At 39.8% G+C, this 16,988-nt stretch overlaps 2 protein-coding genes across 2 annotated transcripts; one reads left to right on the forward strand and one right to left on the reverse strand.

Moving 5' to 3' along the window:
- Window positions 1-1,617: 1,617 nt before the first annotated feature.
- LOC111334018 (glycerophosphodiester phosphodiesterase 1) lies at window positions 1,618-7,240 on the forward strand. The gene is made up of 5 exons (XM_022939700.2): window positions 1,618-2,170; window positions 4,786-4,897; window positions 5,092-5,181; window positions 5,923-6,137; window positions 6,354-7,240. Exons 1-5 carry the CDS (start codon window positions 1,740-1,742, stop codon window positions 6,502-6,504), a joined length of 999 nt encoding a protein of 332 aa, XP_022795435.1. The 5' UTR covers window positions 1,618-1,739; the 3' UTR covers window positions 6,505-7,240.
- Window positions 7,241-7,943: 703 nt separating this feature from the next.
- LOC111334033 (uncharacterized) lies at window positions 7,944-15,658 on the reverse strand. Its single transcript, XM_022939717.2, has 10 exons — window positions 15,166-15,658; window positions 14,342-14,446; window positions 13,869-14,038; window positions 13,454-13,498; window positions 12,452-12,632; window positions 11,360-11,507; window positions 10,655-10,748; window positions 10,042-10,241; window positions 9,439-9,590; window positions 7,944-8,764 (listed from the first exon to the last, which is right to left on the reverse strand). Exons 2-10 carry the CDS (start codon window positions 14,425-14,427, stop codon window positions 8,161-8,163), a joined length of 1,680 nt encoding a protein of 559 aa, XP_022795452.2. The 5' UTR covers window positions 14,428-14,446; window positions 15,166-15,658; the 3' UTR covers window positions 7,944-8,160.
- Window positions 15,659-16,988: the final 1,330 nt, after the last annotated feature.

Genomic DNA, 16,988 nt, shown 5'->3' on the forward strand with positions numbered 1-16,988 from the left:
AAAATCAGGCCTGTACGGGATTCGAACCACTGACCTCTGCGATACTAGCGCAGCGCTAGTGTCAGAAGACAAGTGTCTTCTCTTTATGGAGTAGAAAACCAGGATTAAAAAAAACCGCTTAAATCAAGTGAAATCGGTAAAATAATGACACCAGGAGCAAACAACACACGTATGGAACAAGGTAAGCCATTTTCATTTAATATTTTCACTTTAAACTATCTCTGTGGATATCTTCTTGAAAATCCCATACAAATCCTTATAAATATGCAAATTGTGTTCCTCGTGTGGCTCTCAAAGAGAGCTTGGGCCGCCTGTGAGAAAACCAGAATTTAAAAAAACCGCTTCACTTAAGTGAAATCGGTAAAATAACGACACTAGGAGCAAACAACACACGTATGGAACAAGCCATCTTTATTTAATATTTTCTCTTTTAACTATCTCTATGGATATCTTGTAGAAAAACCCTTACAAATCCTTATAAATATGTAAATTGTGTTCCTAGTGTGGTTCTCAAACAGAGCTTGGGCCACCTGTGCAGAGACCAGTTTGGCTGGTCCGTCCAGTACCAGTAACGCAAGGATACGCAAGGTCACGCAAGGTCTTCACGACAGTACGATCAAGTTCGAAAATTCAGCAAAGAGAAATAAAAAAAGTTCTCCCTCCATCATGGACGAAAATCACTTAAGGGTTTCTTACTGAGAGCTGAGCTTTTACTTCCGGAGTACAACAAGTTTAATGGGAAGTTGGAGTCACTAAAGGTCGGATAACACTGTTGACAATAGTCCACATTATTATCCAACTACACCTAGACTAGTACGAATAACGTCATAGACGAGTATAAATATCACGCGGTATTTGTACTCGTCTATTGTAGTACCGGTTAAACTAGTTTTCTCGCACGGCGCAAGCGAAGAATTGGATTGTAGTTACGAAAAAAAAGTGGCGGACAATTTCAATCATATTTCCGACAACGAAGAGTCAGAATGGCTGGCAAATATAGATCCAAGTTCATTTGATTAATCGAACGAAGAAAAACAGCTTGACGACCACAAAATTTCTTTATTTAATGAAGAAAATAGAAACAGCAACACAACAACGCGCCAATTCCGTTCCGCTTCGCATACTTCTGTCACGCACTCCCCGTAAATAAATATCCGCGAAATTCGCCCCCAGAAACAACAGTTTGGCGTGTTGGATAATAAATAACTTACTAGACGTTTTGTTGTGCAGTATCGCTGAGTACTTTTAATCGTTATTTGTATTTTGACTCGCCCTACGGGCTCGTCAAAATACAGCACAACTCGTAAAAATACTCTGCGATACTACACAACAAAACGTCTAATAAGATACATATACTCTGTTCTAGCAGCTGTGGAAAGAGACAGTATGTGGAGATGAAAAATCTCTTCCGAACTTATGTCCCAGCTATATTCTTTGCGCCGCCATCCTGCGCTTCTCTGGGTTGCGCTAACCCGACCTTTTACAATATGCTTCATGTAGGGGTAAAGGAATTATCGACGTCTTATCCAGTGCATTAAATATTAACAGTGTTTGGTTCTGTTTAAACCGCACTGAAGTAATGTTATCCAATGCTTAACAAGACTCAATATCGCACATAAATTATTATTTTTGCGAGCGAAATTAAACAAGAAATTGGATAAATTAACGAAATTCTTCCCAACTGCGAAACGCACGTGAAATGAGCAGCAATATTCCAACATTCTTTCCCAGACCCCGCTATGTTTGTAATGATCGTGGAAATGGCTCTTACAGCGGTGTCGTACGGCTTACATATTTATGTTACAATACTTCTCATTTTGCTCAGTATTTTGATGTTTATCCTGTACCGTTTACTTCGGTTTCCTCGTCCTACACCGTACACAGTGAAATGTTTTCTCCGAAGAGGGGCGCCTAGTAGAAGTTCCCCCGTGATCATCGGTCACAGAGGCTGTAGGTTGGAAGCGCCAGAGAACACTCTGGCGGCATTCAGATTAGCGAAAGAAAATGGGGCACTAGGGGTGGAATTTGACTTGGACTTTACGAAAGATGGCGTACCAGTAATAATTCATGACTCAACGGTGGACCGCACAACAGATGGGCATGGCAAGGTGTGCAATTTTACTTACGAAGAAATTAGAAGACTGAACGCCTCAGCAAAACACCCAAATAGGTAAGACAAGTTTATATCCTTGACAATGCCAAAAAACGAGTGAATTTTTTTTGGTTTGAGTTAACTCAAGACATCTTGCCACGGTAAGATGTCCGTACAGGGGGTGGCAAAGGGTCTATACGTAACGCGTGATTAAGCCCAAAGTAAATAAGTGACACGTAAATTTTACAGAAAGGCTAGGTAAGCCGAGATTTTAAGTTTTCGCTTTTAGATTCGTCATACGAGATATTCTGTTGAAAGTACAAGCAAAGGTCTCATGCGAAAGGAGATCAGAACCCCCCTCTCCCCCCCCCCCCCTTCGCTACCCTCTGTACTGCCTGATACTGTTGTTCTTAGCCAATCAAGCTTCAACATCCTCCAACCCCACCCTGCTACCCTCTACAGCCAGATACTGTTATTTAGGCCCAATCAATTCAAAACTTCCACATCCTCTAACCCCCACCCCCTTTGCAACTCATGAGGATTTGACTGGCCTCCGTGCCCAGAGAAAAAAGGAATTTAGCTAAGGCTCTTCCTAGGGATGGGAAGCCATAGAATAGGGTATTTCAGTGCAGTGGTGGTCCTGGGGGGGGGGGGGCAGGAATTTTAACAAATCAATAAAAAAGTCTGGGAGATGGCTCCAGGGAGAGGGAAGGGGAAGACTCTATAAAACCAGAGTCAAATTTTATGAGGGGTGATTACCACCAAAATTAAGTTTGGAATTTTATTATGCTGTTTGCCGATGCAGTTTTTATTATTTTCGCTGGTGTTTTGGGTGTTCTCAATGATGTTCGCCAAAACCTCAATGCTATTATTCATGTCCGTATGCTGTTATTGGAAACCTTGATGCTTTTATTCATGTCCATATGCTGTTATGCGAAACCTCAATGCTATTATCCGTGTTTTGAAATATGTTCGTCTTAATCCGGGTCTTCAGAGAGCTCGACCATTGTGGTCTGGCACGAGTGATGAATTAATTATGCATTTTCTTCCCACCAAAAAAAGATTTATGCTTCTCTCTCAAACCTACAAGATGGCGGAAGGCAGTAGTTCCTCTCGCACACCTTGTGAGAGGGCAGTCAGCCTGCTTCATGTTGTGCAAAATTTACTTGAACAGTCAAACGAAGTCTCAGTTACAGGCACTTCAAATGAGCCACATCAAGGATCTTCAATGCAGCAAGGAGTACAAAATGTAAGCAACAGAGGCTCTAGTCAGCAAAATAGTGACTCTCTTTGACAGAAAAATGATGGTAACAGGCAAGGGCTTATCATACAAAATTTTAGTAAGTCGCGCACTTCTCTTAGATGGTTAATAATTTTGTTGTCAATTCCATGAACTCCCCCAAACCTCACAATTGTGTTATACAGAGTTTCGACTCTATAAAAAACTGATTCATGGCTGTCAGAATCTAAGTTTGGTGAGGCAAGTTGTTGCAAAATTGCATTAATCCATGCTGAAAGACGATTCACAACTTCTGCCATCTTGCAGCTTTCCAAGAGTAACATAAACTTTCTTTCTGTGGGAAGAAAATGCATAATTGATTTATCACTCACGCCAGACCATAGCGGTTGAGCTGTCTGAAGACCTGGATTAACACGAACATAATTCAAGACATGAAAATTAGCATTGAGGTTTTGCAGAACACCATACGGACACCTCCCGGTTACCCAGACACCGCCTCCCAGTTAGCTCAATGGATAGAGCACTGGACTGATGTGCGGGAGGTCAAAGGTTCGTACCCTGGCCGGACCAACACTCAAGGTCTTAAAGTAATTGAGAAGAATATGCTGTCTTTCTATAACATCAAGAAATGGTTTAGATATTCTAGTCTTCTCGGATAGGGACAAATAAATGGAGGTCCCGTCTCCTGCAGGGTTAGGGGTAGGAGACCTTAATTTCCCATGCACAAGATTTACTGTGTGATGGATGTCCTCCCCTGGGGTGGGATGGGTGGGTTGTTGTCTTGCGTTTCATACACGAGCCTCTGGCTCGGGCAATATATGGGTAACCATGCCCCATGTAAAGACATTAAGCTTTGATTACTATTACTATTACATGAATAATAGCATTCGGACACAAATAATATCATCGAGATTTTGCATAACAGCATACGGACACGAATAATAGCATCAAAGTTTTAGTGAACATCACTGAGAACACCAATAACACCAGTGAAAATAATAAAAACCGCATCAGCAAACAGCATAATAAAATTCCAAACTTCATTTTGGCAGTAATCACCCCTCATGAAATTAACCAACTTGAGTGCTTTTGCAATGGGGGTGTTAACAAGCTGCGTATATTGGTCCTTTTGTTCTACTCCAGTTCTCAAAAGTTGGGTGAACTAACAGTATCCCTTTCATATCTGCAATGCATGCACCAATTTTTTTCTGAAAATAATTTTATGGATAGCACATTCAAACACTTTGTGTAAGATCATTTGACATTGAGCCAATTTTATGTTTTCTTATTAAGTTCTTTTATATGTTATGATACAACATGATATGAAAGTACATATGGTGCATGATCCTCACAGTAGAGAGCGCTATTTATGCAATAGCAAAAACCGCAGTTCAAAATATATGAACTTCATGTATTCATCATATATGATATGAAAGATGACAATGTTTTATAGGGAAAAATTTCCAGATGAGCGTATTCCACACCTTGAAGAAGTGGTAGATCTTTGTGTGAACCTTGGTCTACAAATGTATATAGATGTGAAAGCAGCAACACAAGCTGGAAAAGTATGTTGTCAAAATGTTACACTTGTATGTGTTGTGGTTCAAATGTGTCTGTGGTTTAACCTGTTACATTTTTGTATTCCTTTGCTGTGGAATTCTTTTATAGATCTGAGAAAAGCAAAAATCAAAACAGAACTAGCATTACTTTCATCAGTGAACGAGTCTGTGATCTGTGATTTTTTACCCTGACGTAACAGGCTGCAAGTGTCCTCAAAAACTTATTTGCAAGTCATCAGCTGTATGACAAAGCCATGGTTTGTTCATTCTATCCAAATGTAATTTTTCAGGTAAGAAGTTTTAACTTAGACATATAGTTGAGAAACACACTGATTTGTGGGCAGAGTGTAGTACATATTGAAACAGCTTCTTCAAAAAACACTGTTCTATATAAAGAACAAACTTTGTTTTTGATGCTTTTCAATTTCCAGGCAATTCCAGTAAAGGATAATTTTTTTTTCTTCCACCACCTTTATTTAGACACATGAAAATGAATTACCATGTAATAAATATATTTGTTACATGACTTGGGCAGTCAGAGGGCCAATAACTAAATCAACCAATCAAAATGCTCTATTGCCGGTCCAATATTCTCTAAGTATTGGACCGGGTACTGTCCCGAATGGTCCCGAATGATGCCGCACTTGTGTCCCTTTGAACTTCAGTCGTATAATAAATCTCTTATAACCAAGCTTGCTCGGGACGGTACTGGAAGAATATTGGCCCTCGGTCTGTACTGTCAAGACCTCGGGCCAATATTCTCCCAATACGGCCCTCGTGCTTGGTTAATAAGATATATGTAATTCTTAATAATGGTATCAATTATTATATATTTAATTGTGTTAACATGAGGAAGACATCACTGCATCTAAAGAGATTGCTATGATGGTTATTTTTCCTAGTTTGACTTCCACACCAAAATCCATTTTTAAGGGCTTATCACCATGTAAGTCAACTGCCTGAAAATGTGATTCTGCCTTCCTTCTTTGGAAAATAATCCTCAGAGCTGCAATATTTTTCTTCACTACTAGGTACGCCGAGCTGATCCAAATATTCTTACAGCCCTCACATGGCGGAAAATGTTCATATCCCTTACAGAATATTGTGGTCCATGTAGATACAAGGAGTGGTGGAAACAACTGTTGGCTTCCCTGCTTGACAGAATATGGGAACTTCATCTTCACTCCTGGGTTTACGACATACTGGGAGTGTCTGTCTTTCTGTCTCATACTGCACACTTCTCAAGGTGGGTTTCCCTCAATTTTTAGGTAGGAATGGTTAGATCATACAAACAAAGATATGAAGTGCAAACTATGGATAAATATTAGTACATGTTATCAAAGTGACTGCTAGACATGTCAAAAGAATTCCGATAAAACTCGTGGTGGAAGTGTTTTAATGCATTTTGTTAATGCTCTTGTTAATTTGGTAGCTTCAATACTGTTATATTCTTTTCCTGTAGAGAATACCTAAGAGAATGGCAAAACAATGGAGTGAGTGTAGTTCTTTGGACAGTTAATGATCCTGCAGAGAAGGACTTCTTTGGCAGAGTTCTAAAGTGCCCCATCATGACAGACTGTGTGGGGAGCAGTTCACCGCAGAATGCCCCATAAGTACCAGATTTATACTTTGGCATTACAGCTGAAGGATCGAATTTTTAACCCTTTAACTAGGAAGATGTGATTATTAATCCTCCCCTCTGGCTGTAACGCATTTCCTGTTGGGTTGGTCACAGTTCAAACATCTATTTAACAGGGTTCCAAAGTCAATATTTTTTGAAGTTGCCATTTATGGACCTTCATTCATAAATTGGTTGCTAGTAATAAAAGTTAAATCTGCCAACTGGCAATCGCTTTTGGAGATATGCAGACATTTATAGGCCTTAAATTAGGTCACCCAAAGAGGAAAAGCAAATTTTTTGGAAGAAAATGACAGCAAGTCAAGAACATTTCAGACAAATAGTTACATGTACATCACAAGTTCCTTAGTGTATCCAAAAAATGGGTCTTGTTGAGAACTTAATGGGATGAGGTTGTCGAGAAATGAGGCTGGGGAAAGCTTTTTTTTGCCACAATCTTGGCTTGCGTCCTCTTCAGAAGCAATTTTCTCTCAGCAGTTTTTTCCTTCTGTGCAGCGTAGGTTGTGCCAGTAAAATATAACCGAGTTTATGTAATATGAATCAAACATTGGGTTGGATGTAAGTCAAGGGTGGCTCTTGTTTGTGTTCTTATGAAATTGTTTTGTATTGGGGGAGAATGTTGGTAAATGATATTTAAAAATCTTTAATTATTTATTTCGAACGAATCTCAGTGTAAATTTTATTTTTCCAATAAAGCTACGTAAACTTAACTCGTAGGCTCTATGAATGAATGGTATCAACCCAACCTAACCCCTCCAGTTTCTGATTGCGCAAAAATTGGTGTAGTTTAGCACCCTGATAAATCGCCGTCTTGTAGACACTTATCTGGTGGCGCTATTCAGCTTTGACCAACCAGAGTCAAACGGATCCATCTCTCAGTTCAGTTGGTACAAAATCTATTTTGGAAATTCCATACGGTATACCTCTCCCAGTTAGAAACGTGAACGGCAAGAGTGACCACGTGACCTCGTTTCCCCCCACCCCCTACCCCTATTACTTCATGTTTGCCGGTTGCGCTTTGCCGTCTCTACGTGAAAATAACCTGTTTCGCGTTTGCCGTGTAGGTAAGATTTTCTTTTCTTTTTCTCGCGCAACGTGTTTTGCAGTCAGAACGTCGCGATCGTCAGTTGACAGTTACTCTGCATCCTAAGTAGCCTGTGTGGCTGGCGTTTTTGTGTGTGCTTTACGGTTTTGTAAGAGAGGAGAAGCGAAGCCGCAAATGGAAAACTATCTTCCGTCCCAAGCCTCTTGCAGCTCAGCGCGTTTAGCGCGCACAAAACCGCTAGTTATTTAGACTACTTGGGCTTTATCAAAAGAAAAACGATCAAACGTTCTTTTCAACATACACTTCATCAGTGTACAAGCTATATACACGAGGCTAATTTTAACTTCGTTCAACTAAGCGACAGTAAGTCCTGAAGACTTTCTTTTAATTTCATAGCTCAAAACGGTGAAAAATTCCATTGAAGGGTTGCGGTACTTTTCGGTGAAACAAAAGGTGTGGTCCTCTCGAGGCGAAGCGACTCCAGGCAAAACAGTCGCTTGATAAAACGACCGGTTAACCGTTTCTGTATTAAACAAGATGCACAAGAAAGAAGATTTTCATAAAAAGAAAAAGATTCTACCAAAATTACCAGAAACCTGCTAGTTCAATTATAAAGGAAAGTGCGTAACAAAGTCCCAACCATATTGAACCTACGATGACATTCTTACAAATAATTCCCATATTTTTGGGAAATATGTAAGTGTTGAAAAACAAAGTCTGATGAAAGAGGACGTACGAGACCGCGACATAAATCACACTCGCTAACATGAAGTTCAACATGGGATATCTCGGGATGTATATTAACAGTTGCTGTGCATTGCCGATCATGTAGATGTGAATCTGAGAAAGATACGTCTCCAAGGTGACTTTACCGAGCCAGCTAAACAGGCCTAGGTAATGAGAGCGGAGGACTGGGTGCAAGTTTCTGAACCACAGATAGATGACAATTGCGATCCACGACGTAAAAGGATGGATAGTCATGTAGTAATGTCTTTCCTGCATTAAAACGAAATGAAACCATATCACTAGCACACCAAACAAGGCTACGGTGATCCACACTTTGAGAAGCAAGGCTAGGTGGTCCGCTCGGCGGTTTTCGTGCTTTTTGTCCAAGTATTTAAGGAACTGTTCGATGTACGGGTAGTTGTACGCGCACAGCATTCCCACCCACGTGACGCAGTGGTCCAACCTGGAAGAGGACACAGTGGTTTAATTAATTAGTGTGGGCTTTTAAATGTTAGAAGGGTAACTTCAATAAGATTTTAGTTTTTTCCCTCGTTCACCCAGGAACTAAGAGATTTTTTTCATTTAAATGAGATAATTTGAATTAGAGAGAGTTAATCTTTTTCAATACTTTTTACTTTAGTCTTCATAGTTCTTTCTCTCTCAGATCAGGAGGTTAAAAACGCGAGTAAAACAAGAGCAGCGGAAGAAGTTACGAACGCGAGGGAATGGGTGCTCGCTTTGTGTTTCCTCGCAAATTAAAAATATATATATAGCGGTTGAGACTCGAGCTACCGAAAGGTTTCCGAAGAGACTGGTTGTGCTGAAATCTCCGTAGAACTCTGACATTTCCGCGTTGTCCGCACGTTCGACAACCTACTGCCTCGGTGCTTCTGTCGTAACGCTAATCAAGGGCGGATCCAGGGGTGGTTCGGGTGGTTCGGTTCAACCCGCTAAATTTTCCCTCAGAATGCTGGAAATCATCTTTCCGAAGACCTAATTTTCAAAATTTTGAACGCCTCTGAAGGGGAACAATTCTCCGAACCCCCCTTGACTAAATCCTGGATCCGCCCCTGCTAATGAGAGCTTGCTCACAGACTAATCAGAAGGAGAGGACATATATTGAAAATATGTACTTACGTGGAACGATAGACCCAGTATCTCAGATTGCCTTTGACGTTTAAGATAAACTGGAAAGGCCAGAACACTATGTACGAAGCACCGGGTATATCAAATATCAATAAGTTTATAACCATGTAGATTGCAAATTTAGCTGCCATGAAGTAACGATTCTGTGAAGAAAAACAGCGCAGAATCAGTGTTCAAATCAAAATCATGATGAGATCAGGGATGTTGGAATCTTTATAATTCGTTATGATATCATTACTTCTATATTCAAGAATACTGCTCAATCACTTGTATGGCTGTAAAGAGGGAAACGGTAAAGGATCGCTACAGACGCTACTCCCATATAACAAGATGACGGCGATTTACTTTTGGTTACAGGTGACAGTATACAAAGGAAGGATGCGTGGTGAAACTTGAAAATTCACCATAATCAGCTCGTTACTGAATTTATATTCAATTCGCGTTTGTTATTAAACCATATTATTATCTTGACGTCATCATAAATACGTCCGTATATGGGCCCTTTCTTTTGCAACCCAACCTTGTTACCAGGGCCTTTTTCCTTAGTAAGGGGTGCTGGGAACGAAGTTGTTTGCAACCTTCCCAGCCTCTAACCTCATTGTAAGACTTGAACACTGCCATCATGACGTAAACTGTGATGAACCAATAGGTGTGCATGGCACACACGTAATACCGGACGAACTCGTTGTTGGTGACAGCCATTACCATGACAACCAAAAAGTTGAGACGAAACATCATCCTTAACAAGCGGAACAGAGAATAGTCCTTCTTTATCCAGAAATACGAGAAATTACCTTAGGAGGAAAAAGAAAATTTATAGCTATTCCAGAGACTGCATGGCAAAATTAGTCATTCATAATTTATCCAAAGGAGAAACTAGCTGAATGACAAGAAGTGAAATGGAAGAAGAAGTCTTCTTGTCTTACCACAAGCGTGCGGCACAGAAAAGTTCTGAGACTGCATAAGGTATCGAACCAGAATCAGAGCATGCAATCCAAAGGATTGACGTTTGATTCCTCATGGGGACACAGGAAGTTTTTTTCGTGCAACGCTCGTGTCAAGACGATAAAATACATATTTCTCAAAGAAACATAAATCTCCAAGAAAAAATTAAACAATAGATATTTGGTGGAATTGATAAAAGTGGTTTGGTTTCCAGAAAAGTCTCCATTCGAGAGCAATATTAGAGAAGGTAAAAGTCTCATACCAAATCCTGTCATCCATACGTAGGCGGCAATGTAACATCTGATTGAATTAAATACTTCCTGCGCATCAAAATAGTGATACCACACAAACTGCACCTGGAACCATGACATATTAAAAAGAATAGGAGATAAACTGCGATTACTTCTCAGGTTTACACTGCGGAGTCCATTTGATGCGGCGCGGAGTAAAAATCGTGTTCTCTTTTGAAAAAGAGCCAGCCGGGATCAGAATGCTAATTTTTTAAGCAGAGACCTCAACTCTAACGATACTGTTTTCAGCAAGGAGCCAAACTCAGTACAGGAAAAGCAAGAGACAAAAACACCAGGGCGCTGCCACCCATTATTAGTTGTCAATCCGAACCGACTTTATTTCTGATAGCTTTTGACCGTGATCGTACGAAGACGAGAAATTAAAGTTACAAATCGAATCTGCGAGACTTGCGACCTTCCTTGGATACTGACTCCAGCGGCCGGAGAATTTAAAGAAAATGTTTCGTATTACGCAACCTCAGCTAAAACTGTCATTTTCCTAATTCCGATAGTTCTAACATCAGCCAAACTGACACTTATTTCATGAATGGAGGGGGGGGGATTAACCCTTTAACATGCTTAAGGAATTTCTTTTAGGCGCCCGTGAATAGTTTTCACTAAAGATATTCACACAGCGCGTCATAGGAAAAGATTTTATGGCTGCAAGATTCACTGACCTGCATCCAGCCTTTCCACTCTTCCGTCTGATCTCTGTTGACAAGTTTTTCAGGTGTTTTTTTAATGGTGTAAACGAAAGCGACCATGACCAGAAGGGCGAACAAAAACGTGAACATGTCTCTGGAATACTGCTTTTGAGTCTTTGGCCTGAAAAGAAAAAAAAGTTTGAATGTTTCTAATTTTTATTCGCCAAAGAAACGTGTCTACTATCAGTATTATAAAAGAATAGCAAATTATAGCTCGTATGTAGTGCCAACTCACTTTTTGCCGACATCGATTATCTGATCTAATGCCGGTAACTATTGGTTCTCTGCCTCGGAGCTGTTAGTGCAAAGGCTCTTTCTTTATAGGTTTTCAGTTTAGCTGACGCAACTTCGTTCCCAGGGCCTTTTCCCTTAACTAAGGGAAAAGGCCCTGTTAACGAGGCTGTGGCTGACAGCGTAGCCTGATGTTCATACTTTCATGATCACCAGTCGAGCCTGTCACGTTATCTGGTCGAGAGGCCGTTTTCTATACATCAAAATTTTAACATGGCTTCGAGGCTAGGGGAGGGGGATAAAACAAAAGAAATTTATCATTCGTAAAGAATAAGAAAGATAGTAAGTTTTGAGCCAGGTAAAGAAATGTAAAGATGTTTTTTTCGTCTAATGTTCGATTCCTCATGGGGACTCACAAATTTTTCTTTGTCCTACGCTCGTGACTAGACGAAAAATACATATTTCTAAATTTATTATTCATCCCTCAACGTCGATGTGATTTCTTTTGTTTTATTCCCCCAAGCATCGGAGCCAAGTTTGGATTTTGACATAAAATCGAAAATGGCCTATAAGTAAATCGCTGTTTTTCCCCTTGTCTTGTTTATTTGTTTGTTCTGTTATGGGTCTCTTTTCATGGTTTTGTTTTTGTTGTATCATAATTTTTTTCTTTGCGTTTACTCGTGGTAAAACCCCCATGAACTAGTAAAAGAAATGTCAAACGTAGCTTCTAGTTCCGTGACGTTCGTAAGAATCCAACCACTGGCTTAATGAACACTCGCAGAACACGTGGTAGGGAAAGATTTAGTCGATTATATCTGTCTCCAGTGCCCTTACCAGATATGTTGGTAGTCGCACAGCCAGAAATAAAGCATAATCACCCCAAAAATCACAGCTTTTGTCAAAAAATCTTCAAAAGATGGCTGATCCGGGTCTGTCTCTAGAAGTTTGTCAAATATTCCTCGGTCACTTTTCTCCCCCTCTGTCGCGTCGCCGCGACCAAATCGTGATACTGAGGCTAAAAAAAAAAAGAAGAAGAAGAAGAAGAAGAAATCAAAGTGACCACAGTTGGCTCGATTCATACGAAAGTGAGAATTTTTTTTTTAACTTGACCTGTGATTTAATCTGAGATGCATAGTGTAAGCAGAGGGTAATGTAAAATTTAGATGTTCCTCCTGGAGGTAAGGGCTATCAACCAAAATACCTTGACGGGCTGGTCCCACTTTACCGGGTCGTCATTTTGTCGACCCATTCATCCCCAGTCTTTTTCGTTGCGCGCGTGATGCGGGACGGGAATACGGGGAGGAACAAGGGGTGGGGAAAAGAGGGCGAGACCTTACCTCCTGTCTACCCATAACACACTTCCTCGTGCTGTCCACGCATTATGACGGTGATTCTAGAGGGGCAGATGTTGCCACTCTCGTGCAAGACTGCTGGGAGCTTTTTAAAGCGGATATATAGAATGCATGTTACCAACCTTCCGTTTACGTAGACGATCGCAATGAAAATTTTCTCCATCCTACGGTTCTTTTCTTTTTGTAGCTGCCCCGCTAAAAAAACCCCTCGATGCCAGCTACGCAGACTAAGACCGCAACTTCGTTCCCAGAGTCCTCTCTGTTTCTCCCTAGGGGGAAGAAAAGAGAAAGGACCCTGGAAATGAGGTTGACTAAAAAAGTTTCACAGCCCTGCTACAACAACCAAAACACTGTTGTGAAAAATCTTTGAAAACTGAAAGGCATTAAAATTGCCCCCGATTGTTGCATGTTGATTGCTAAAATATTATACCACAACTGAAGCAAACATTATCAAAACTTAAAACTCTTGCGCAATTTTACTTACGTGATTTGGAAACTGAATACAAAGATATCAAGACACTTTCCTTCGCTAAAAACACGAAAAACAAATTGTAAGTTACTATCTCATTTTGTCTAAATCGCACAACAATTAGCTGTACATGTCAACATCATAAGAACACAGGAAAAGGAGTTACACAATCACTGTATGATAGATTACGAAGGTACAGGTTAAAATTCGAAACTAGTCACAGGGAGTATTTCAGAAGAACGAATTTTCTCAAACTGAAACACAGAACTGAACCTAGTCATAGCATATTTTCAGTTAGTGATGTTACGGATGCTAGTAAAAGTTGCGTGACAAATTTGCACGAAAAAGTAACACAACCTTTAGTAAAACCATTACTCTGCGGTATTCTTACGAAAGGTTTTTACATTGAATCTGCGGTATTTGCAGCTACCTTTTTCGTCTCCCTCTGCCTCTTCATCCTCATTTTCCTTGGCTCGTCTCTTGTCTCGCCACTTCAGAATATGACGCTTGGTTTTCAGCATAACCCACAGAAAGATGATGGACAACCAGAGACAGAAAAGTGCCTTTTGGTGGATAGTTATCGGGCGTGTCGGTTCAACCCTAAATCAAGAGGAAATCCTTTTAATATCAAGTGAATCCAAACTTAGACATCTGTTACGTTTCATTTTCAACCTCCCCTCAAGACACTTTAACACTGATCCTTGCCTCAAGCAAGAAGTAAGGGATACAATGGGTGATTTCATGCAACGATCCAAGCGAGTCTAATCGCAACAAGATTGGATTTATTTCTTTCTAGGAAAATTTTTTCACGCTGATCAGAGGCATGTGGTTTTTCAACCTCGTTTCCAGGTTCTCAGAGCCTACAGCCTCCCAGCCAAAATTTCTCACTCAGTTTAAGCTTACCTTCCCAACGTTTGTATCGAGTTCAGATAAATGTTGTGCTCTTCGTAAAGAACACCAGCGCTGTCTTTATAAATAGCTCCACCCATTCTTGAAAATTTCTTGTTGCTGAGAAAGGCGAAAAGGAATTTTTATTAGCATCATAGCCCCTTGAAGAATCACCTCCAACTTTGTTAATATTTTTATTTTTCGGCCGAGCAATGGTAAGGCACTGGAAACCATTCTACAGTACCTGTTGCTCGCGTAGTGAGTACTAATCTAGTGAGAGCTTGTCTTCCGTCTTTTCCGAGACCAAAGGCCGTCAAAATTTTTGTGCAACTCAAATTTAACCAAAATTTTGTTGAAACATCTTTAAAATTAAGGTCTACACAAGTAATCGGTAGTAAAAATATTTTGACTGTAAATATTGTTATCATTGCCAAGATAATTAGTTGACACCTAACTTTCTTATATACTTTTTTTTTTATTCACACGCTTTCGGAAATAATTGCTGGCTGGTTACGATGTGCAACCCTTTTTGGAAAAATCCAAGAAGTAATATATGTTGCAAAAGAAAAATTCTTGGCGTAAGTTGGCGTAAAAATTATTGGCGTTTAGTCACCTGTCAGAGCAGGTGACTAAACCGCCTGCCATAAGCTCATTGAACCGTGTCATGATTTGCATGGTCTTTAAATTTAGTCTTCGAATCGATAAACATCATGATAGACATATACTCAAAACAAAACAAAGCTCAGTCGACTGTTGAAAGAATAGCATGTTATCTACACGAGAAATAAGTTGATATAATTGTGCAAGATCCTTAAATCTAAATATGAAAAGTAACTTACCAGTGAAGACGGCGAGATCAAATCAAACATAATTGCAGAATTTCCCAGATGTTTTTCTCTGATGATGCCATATCTCATAGTCAAAAGAAAATTTCTGAATATTTCCTGGCACAGAAGTAAGACCCTGGACGGTGAGCAGATCTTCAAGACACTATTCAACTGTGCGTTTACTCTCGCAAACGACAATTAAAACACCACCATCTCTAATGAGTTTCTGGTAAAGTCTTGCAATTTGCTGACACATTTAGAACGTTACGTCATTTTAGGTGGACAAATAGAGGTATTTATTCTTTCTTGACACCCTGAGGCGGCTTCTCTGGTGTGTCCTTTTGAGCAAATTAGAAAAAAAAGTTCAAGATAAGAAATCAGGCGAACTTTAGTTAGGTAACAAGAAGCTTTAAGAGCCTAAGTGGCATTTGCTTACTTTTCTGTCAATTTGGCAAAGCAACAACAAAATAACGGGCACGCCAATAGCCCATTTCCGAATTACCCTTGGCCTCATTTTCAAAACGAGTCCTGGTGCTCATCCTTTCATATGATAATAAGTTTTTATTCACATGCAAACTCATTTTCACAAGAATAGTTGAGCACAAGGCCTCGTTTTGAAAAAGAGGTTAAGGGTAATTCGGAAATGGGCTATTGAGGCAACCAAGAAGGTAAGGATAAACTTCGCTAACTAACAAATTTAATCCTTTTAGAATTTTTTTCTTTTTAAAAAAAAAAAGCTTATTAAAATCTAGGTCAGATTCCAAGAGACTTAAAAAAAAGTAAACGGAATCATCCAAATTTTTTCGGAATGCAACCTGCTTTATACAATTCGGTCTAATGTTGTGTATGAACACCGCGTATGGCCTTCCTGTGTTTATTTGAAGCTCACGGCAATTAGTATGGGGTCTGGATAATTCAATGACCACTGACCTATTTTTCCTTTTTTTTTTTGTGGCTACTGCCTCCTTTAGGTGACGAAGCCACGTACGCTGTCGAGATGAGTGAGTGAGTGTAACAATAGAATTCCGATCTTGACCCAATTTTGACCCGATGTTTCCCGGTGCTACTTATTTTTTTTTTCCGGAGTGTCTAAGTAGTTTGCCATTCGCACTCGATACACATTTGAGATCTCTCTCTTTTGGATTTATGGATTATAGCCACTAGTGCATTATGTATTCAGTTCTTGCCGTGACACTACGGAAGACAGCAGAGAGCGATCTCTTCCGGAAATCTAACGATCATTTTAGGATTGAACGTGATTTAAAACAGAAACTTTCTTGGCAGAAATATGTTAATAGGTGTGATTGGTGCATCGTAAAACGTGGGGAATTTTTTTTCTTTGAAGAGAGAGCATCTTAGCGTTTAAATCAGCACAATTTGTAGACCCTAAAGTATAATCTTTTTAGCTCTTACCGTACGTGACGCTAGGAAAAACGATTCACATTTCAAAAAAATTCACAGTGGCATCCACCGACGCATAATTCAAATCAAAAATTGAATGACGTAAGAGAGGACCGGTGGATCGGCGGAACGTCCAATACCAGAAGTCTCAATAAACGGAATTGCGATTAAAATAAAATAAATCATTTACAGTTAAGAAGCATAATGTAATCATTGTTGGAGCTCAGAGGATAAGAGAACCATGAGGCTTTTGAAATAGCCCCTTAAATTACTATTATATTACTACTGTTATGATTATTATTGTAAATATTATTATTTGTTCCCGTTTAATTATTGGTTGAATATACTCTTGAATCAGCTTTCTTTGGTGTCATCTACACAGCAGATTCTCTGTACAAAGGTCTTTCATCAGTGCAAACAATCTCAAAAGTGGA

Source organism: Stylophora pistillata, chromosome 10, assembly GCF_964205215.1.
Source record: "Stylophora pistillata chromosome 10, jaStyPist1.2, whole genome shotgun sequence".
Taxonomy (NCBI): domain Eukaryota; kingdom Metazoa; phylum Cnidaria; class Anthozoa; order Scleractinia; family Pocilloporidae; genus Stylophora; species Stylophora pistillata.

What these genes read in the sequence shown, in the direction of transcription:
- LOC111334033 (XM_022939717.2), bottom strand. Translation starts at nt 14,427, where the DNA reads ATGGGTGGAGCTATTTATAAAGACAGCGCTGGTGTTCTTTACGAAGAG. An exon ending in AGTGGAAAGGCTGGATGCAG is followed by an intron (nt 10,749 to 11,359) that starts GTCAGTGAATCT and finishes TCATGGTTCCAG; the next exon opens with GTGCAGTTTGTGTGGTATCA. An exon ending in TGTTCAAGTCTTACAATGAG is followed by an intron (nt 9,591 to 10,041) that starts GTTAGAGGCTGG and finishes TTTTCTTCACAG; the next exon opens with AATCGTTACTTCATGGCAGC.
- LOC111334018 (XM_022939700.2), top strand. Translation starts at nt 1,740, where the DNA reads ATGTTTGTAATGATCGTGGAAATGGCTCTTACAGCGGTGTCGTACGGC. An exon ending in TCAGCAAAACACCCAAATAG is followed by an intron (nt 2,171 to 4,785) that starts GTAAGACAAGTT and finishes AATGTTTTATAG; the next exon opens with GGAAAAATTTCCAGATGAGC. An exon ending in CATACTGCACACTTCTCAAG is followed by an intron (nt 6,138 to 6,353) that starts GTGGGTTTCCCT and finishes CTTTTCCTGTAG; the next exon opens with AGAATACCTAAGAGAATGGC.